This window comes from Poecilia reticulata, chromosome 21 (assembly GCF_904066995.2).
Source record: "Poecilia reticulata chromosome 21, P_reticulata-male-v2, whole genome shotgun sequence".
NCBI classification, from domain to species: Eukaryota; Metazoa; Chordata; class Actinopteri; order Cyprinodontiformes; family Poeciliidae; genus Poecilia; species Poecilia reticulata.
Window position 1 is genome coordinate 1,559,130 of NC_088850.1, and position 6,598 is coordinate 1,565,727.

Below are 6,598 nucleotides of genomic sequence, written 5' to 3' on the forward strand. Positions count from 1 at the left end.
CCTATAATAATTTTACAATGTTTGAAGGAATATGGACAAGGCTGGATCAATGTGCAAAAATATTTAAACCATAAAAACGTGACTAAATATTTTAAAACCGATTTTTTTAACAGTTTAGTCAGAAGTTATGAATTTGTTTTATCCATTTCTGACCAATTTTAATAACTTTTACCCCCCCAAAAAAAAAAAACAAAACCTGAAGGAGCATTTCATGCACCGACTTCACATTTTGCACTAATCAGCCAATCAGAGTCCAGGAGGATCAATAATGAGATGATCTGATTCAGTTCCAGCTGATTTATTCAGACATACAGACTTTATGATAAAGGACAAGTTCACACAGTTTCCCTTCTGCTACAAAACACTCAGGACGGCCCTTTACGTTCATTTTCTTTCATATTGCACAAAAATAATGAGCAACAAAACGGACGTGTGCTGCTGATGAAGTGATACAAAAATAATTAAAATAAGCAACAGAAACTCCAGCTTTTCCTCCATCTTTATAACCAGTCACACAAACTTGCTAAACTTTAATCTATTTATACACAACATTTACACTCTGGCCAGTACTCCCAGTACAGCTCCCAGTACACCTCCATCTGCGCTTTAAAACAACTGCAAGGCATTAAATCAAGGCAGAACCGGAACCAACAGTTTTCAGGAAAAGAAAAACAAACCAGGAGTGGAACAAGTGCCTGACATTCCCTTTGAATGTACAAAAATATGCCTGAAAATAGTCATTTTATTATTATTATTCTGGATATCTTTAAAAAGATGAGGTATGTTTGGTTATGCAAATATCAAAAGGTTTCCTGCCACGCCTTTGTATGAGACCCAAACGGTTCTGGTTCTTTTTAAAGTTGCTGCAAAAAGTATCCGACGTTAAAAAACACCTGAAGTCCTACAGTTCTGGTTCTACAGTTCTTTATGGGTCTGAGTGAGACTGCATAGTCCGGAAAATGGGTCGGACCTGAGACGGAAAATTAATTCATAAAAACCCTGTTGGAGAGTACCGAGTCCAGGCAGGGAGCTCCGAAACCGGTACCGAGTCCAGGCAGGGAGCTCCGAAACCGGTACCGAGTCCAGGTAGGGAGCTCCGAAACCGGTACCGAGTCCAGGCAGGGAGCTCCGAAACCGGTACCGAGTCCAGGCAGGGAGCCGGCAGCGACCACGCCCCCTTTACCGCGAAGCTCCACGATCCGGACCCTCAGCTCCGGATCGGTCAGTACGTGAAGACCAGGTCCGAGAAGTTGGCCTCCAGCCAGTCCCCGGCGATCATCTCGCTCAGCTCCGGGGTGCAATAATCCGGGAACTCGAAGTGGGACCCCAGGCTGCCCTCGCTGCCGCAGGAGTCCAGGTCTTTGTCCACCAGGGACAGGCTGAGGTTCCCGGCGGCGGCGCTGCAGGAGGAGGCCCAGGGGTCGCCCAGGAAGCCCAGCGCCAGGTCGGCCCGCTCCGCCGGGAGGTCGTCCAGGTCCTCCCCGCAGCAGGAGGACGTGGATCCGGACCGGGAGGAGGATGCGGGGGAGAGGGAGGCCGGGTAGGAGGAGGCCCCGCCGCCCTGCCGGGTGATGTTCTTGAAGCTGTAGAAGAGCCGGCCGGAGGACTCGAACTGCGGCTCGGACGGGACCTTGGCCAGGCTGAACCGGGACGGGTCATCCTCCTCTCCCTCCTCCACTTTGAACTCTTCCTCAGAGTCTTCATCGTCGTCGTCATCGTCATCATCATCCTCCTCCTCGTCGTCGGTAAACTCCCGTTTGACTCGTTTAAAGCTGGTGCTCACCATGTAGCGGTACCGGTGGTCCGGCTGCGGCGGCAGGTGGCTGCCCCCGCGGCCGGACACGGCCACCGTCTTCCCGGCCTTCAGTTTGTTGAGTTTCTTGGCGGCTCCGGGGTTTTTACTCACCGACCTCACGGTGCTCTTCTCTGGGGACTGAGCGGATGACTTCCCCGCTGGAAACGCGCAGCCCTCGGTCTTGGGCTTCTTCTTGGGCCGGTACTTGTAGTCCGGGTAGTCGGCCATGTGCTTGAGCCGGAGCCGCTCCGCCTCCCGGATGAACGGGATCTTCTCCGTGTCCTTCAACATCTTCCAGCGCTTCCCGAGCCGCTTGGAGATCTCCGCGTTGTGCATGTCCGGACTTTGCTCCATGATCTTCCTCCGCTCGATCTTGGACCACACCATGAAGGCGTTCATGGGCCGCTTTATGTGACCCGACGCCGTTTTACACCAGTCCGGCTTCAGCGGCACGGCGCTGCAGGCCGAAGCCGCCAGCAGCTCACCCTCCTCGGTGTCCGTCGCCTCGCGGGACTCCTTGGTGATTCCCGCTCCAGGATGTTCCCTGTGCTGCACCATGGTCCCAGACTGTTCCAGTCAACCGCAGGAGACTCTGGTAATCCAGCAGAACCGCTTTTCCTGCTCCTTTTTTCACTACTTTAACTTCGTTTTTCCCCTTCCAGCCGCGACGCTCCGCTCAGACCAGCACCATCTCTCCGTCTGCTCCGACGCTCAAACCGGCGTCTAATTAACAGGCTGCTCATGCGCACCACGATTTCAGCTCCAACCAATAACAGCGTTTGGATGGCCAAACTTTCCCGCCTCCAGGCTGCTGCCAGCCAATCAGAGCTTAAAGTCAGCTCCACGTCTACTCCCACCGGCGACGGGCCGTTATTTTAATCTCATTTAAATTGATAACTGAAACTGTCGATGTTTAATGAGTTTCTATTGGTGTTCAGGGACACAAAAATCACATAATCAATATTTATTCAGCCTGTAGATCATCAGGAGTTTACCAACTGTCTGTATGTATGTGTGGATTATTTACACATTTAGCAGAAACAGCAGGAATGTATAATTAAACACCTATTTACTGTTTAAGGAACAACAATAATAATAAAACAATAATGATAATAATGGTGCAGTATTACAAAATAGTGGTGATAAAATCTGCCTGTATTCAACAGAAAACTCAGGTGTTAATGGCAGCTAATGTCTCTGCAGAACCCACAGATTCTGGACACAAACTGTTTAGGCTTTTACCTTCAGGTCGGTGCAACAGAGACCGTTTATTTCCCACGACGGTCTCTCTGATGAACACTGATTCACATGGCTAGATAATTACACTACTTTTAACTCAATCCATTTAAAGGAGACCCGGTTATCAGAATAACGATAATTTTCTGATATTCCTGATAGATTACTCTAGCAGGGACTCCAACTACAAGTCAGGGATATAAATTCAATCTTACATATTTAGTTTTCATATTTTGTATAAATGTTGTGTGTACACATGGAGAGCAAAACAGAATCAAAGTCTAATCACCTGGCGGCCATTTTGAAATGGGATATGTGGCAACATGTAATGTGTTTTCTTTGAAATGAGAGAAAATCTGCAGTTTGGCTGTTAAACCAGGTTTTTTACATGTGAAATAAAGTGCAGCTGCTGAGACAATCAGAGCTGTCAGTGGACCATTGATTGGCCTCAGTGTGTGTGTGTCAGCAGCCATTTACATACATGAGCTGAGCCGTTACTCTGGAATGCGGCTGTTGTTGTGGGAGCCGCCAGAGGTCAGAGGTCAAGCTGCTGCAGAGGTGAGAACCGTTCAGGTGGAAACAGGAAGCATCAAAACGTGGTCTGCAGATTGATCATGTGGTTGCTGTGGTAACAGAGTGCTGAGGGCTGATTGGCTGCTGGGATTGATTAGGATTGGAGGAAGAATTTTATCAAGAAGGGAAAATGTTTGATCATGTCAGGAAATTCAAAGTAAAACCGGAAACGTTTCATAATAAAAGCATGTTAACTTCTTATGTTCTCTGCAACTTGAATTTTTTATATAACACATTCAAACAAGAAACAACAAATTAATAGAAGCCAATAAATGTGAAGAATATTTGGCTGAATTAACATTCTTATTTTGTTGTTAAAACGCCTAGGTAGCCCTAGCCACGCCTTCGAAGCGCAGCTCCTCCCCCATTCAGCTCCTCCCCCACTCAGCTCCTTCAGACTAGCCAGCAGCAGTTAGCTAACATCTGGTGGAACTGCTGAGCTCATTGTAGGAGCTGCTTCTCAGTGTAAAAACGTTGTTAGAGGGATAATAGAGGAGCCATGTTGTGATGACCTCATGAAGGCGGAGTCTCAGAAAAAGCAAGAGCTTCTTAAAGAGACAGAGGCCCAAATTCTCTTAAGACATATTTGATAAATAAATATGTCTGGCGGCTTCGGCCTGCAGCGCCGTTGTTAGACATTTTCTAACAACTGAAGGTAAACCAGTTACTTGATTGCGCTATAAAGTGGCATAATGTGGCTGTAAAACACATAATGCCGTCCCTTTAAGATGCGTCAGAGACGGGTCTAGTCCAAACCCGTTGACTTCCTCACTTTGCATCTGTATGGAGGTTTGGATGGTTAATGGAGGGTCGACTCGTTGCCTTCAGATGCACAGCAGGGCGACTGTCTGCTGTAACAGTGGTTCAGTCCCAACATGAACAACTTCACCTTCGTTTCATCACCAGAAGCTTTAAATGTTCTAAAAAATTATAAAATCAATTATTGATGATCGATTAACTTAGTTTTTACTACCTCTTATACTTTTTATAATTGTTTTTGTAGTTTCCATGTTTTCTGTTGATTTTTGTATTCATTTTTGTATTTATTGACATCATTTGTGTATTTAAGTCATTTTATCCTTGTTTGTATGATCTTTGGTTTTAGAAAGACAAAGTGAGCTTTTTACAGAAATATAAATCATGAACATGCATTGTCCCTGTCAAATGACTTAAACTGAAGTAAATTAATATTACAAACTAAATGAAGCATTTGTTTTAATTTACTTTACTTTATAATCTAGGACTCCCTGTTTACCTGGGGAACAGCTGTGACGTGACAGTCTTCCTATTTATTTTAACTATTCTTCAAAATGGGAAATGTCAGAGAAAATGTTGTTCAGTTAGACAGAACACGGCTATACAAGTCTAAACTTTCCAAATATAGTAAAAATATTTAAGAATCAAGTAGGAACAAACCCCTGCTGCCCTTATTGTCTTTTAATTTTTAGCTAAAAACATGATCAGTCCGTCAGTTAAATGTTGCAAAGCCGACATCTGAAGGTCACATTTGGTTGACAAACTGAGACTTTTTACGCTGAAAGAGTGAAAACGAAACCAGAATTTAACACGAAACCATCAAAACGAACCAGTGAAGGTGAATTATATATATATATATATTTTTTTGTTTTCCGAGCGAAAGCTGATTTATCTCCTTCCAGTAGCAGACTGGGAGTGCTGGGGGCTGATTAGCGGTGGAGGTGGTTCGGTTGGGGGTTGGGCCGGCCTGATGGATGCGTCTCCTCCATCGGGAGAATCAGAACAACTGGGTTACCGTGACAACCAATTATGTCTCTGGATGGGATGGGGGGCGGGGGGGGAGGAGGCGGGGGTGTCAGGGGTTTGGTGTAACCTTGGATTTATGTTGCCATGGTAACGGGGCCCATCATGCATTATGGATGGTTCATTGAAATTCAGCTACAAGATGGCGGGGTGGGGGGTCCATACTGTGTCTGAATGTATGTTTTACCGTATATTTATACGAACACGGAACATATCAAGATGATTTTTTATTTTTATTTTTTTTACCTACATCTACTATCGAGTCAATAAATGGTTAATATTAATAGCCGGACAACAGCTTACATACTATTTTCATTAATCATACTGTAGAAACAAAATACTGTTATTATATATACGTCATCAGAGGTCAAACATAAATACATGAAAAATGAAATAAATACATAAAAATTCATCCAAGTAGGATTTGAAAATAAAAATTTTAAACTTAAACTATGGTGGAGGTTTTTTATTTTTTTCCTATAAAAAGCCAATATTTTTTAAAACAGCAATAAAAATGATAAATAGTCCAAATATATAGACAAAAGCTTGTTGCTGCATCCTCAGTGGGATGAAAAAGCCTTGAGACGTGTTTTAACATGTTCATGTGACGCATAATATGACATGTTTTATGTGAAACTAATTATAATTTTGAACCAATAATTCACATTTGACCTACTAGTCATAATTAGTAACCAGAGCAGGAATTTCTCCTGATTAACCAAAGAGAGTAAAATATGTTCACACTCTTTAGGAAAGTGAATTTCTGATTTCTTTGTTAACCTGACAGACGTTTGTGGAAGGAAACCAAAAACATTTGATCCATTTTAACAGACAATTTATCCCAGACGCTGATCAAATGTATGTAAATAAATATAAATGTCTCAATTCAAGAAAAGTTGCACATTTTCTAGCTTTTAGTTAATAGAAACAATTTTGATTTTATTCACTGAGATGTTTGGTCTGATTTAACTTCAGACTGTCAGAAAAAAGTGTCATTTTATTTGGTGTATGTAAACTTATGGTTCCAACTGTATGTATGTTCATAAAGAAAAGAAACGTGGCTGAAGGCAGAGCCCTGAGGAACAGCAAAGTCTCCACAGGTTTAATTTAATCTCATTAAATTTCTTTTTCTATTAAATCTGATCATATTAACTCCATCACCGCTGATTTGCTTCTATATGGTAAATGGCTGCGACTGTTCAGCAACATTATGCA

At 43.4% G+C, this 6,598-nt stretch overlaps 1 protein-coding gene across 1 annotated transcript; it reads right to left on the reverse strand.

The window, feature by feature from the left end:
- Window positions 1–282: 282 nt before the first annotated feature.
- On the reverse strand, window positions 283–2,747 carry sox11b (SRY-box transcription factor 11b). Its single transcript, XM_008397111.3, has one exon. The coding sequence runs from the start codon at window positions 2,351–2,353 to the stop codon at window positions 1,223–1,225; it is 1,131 nt and encodes a 376-aa protein (XP_008395333.2). The 5' UTR covers window positions 2,354–2,747; the 3' UTR covers window positions 283–1,222.
- Window positions 2,748–6,598: the final 3,851 nt, after the last annotated feature.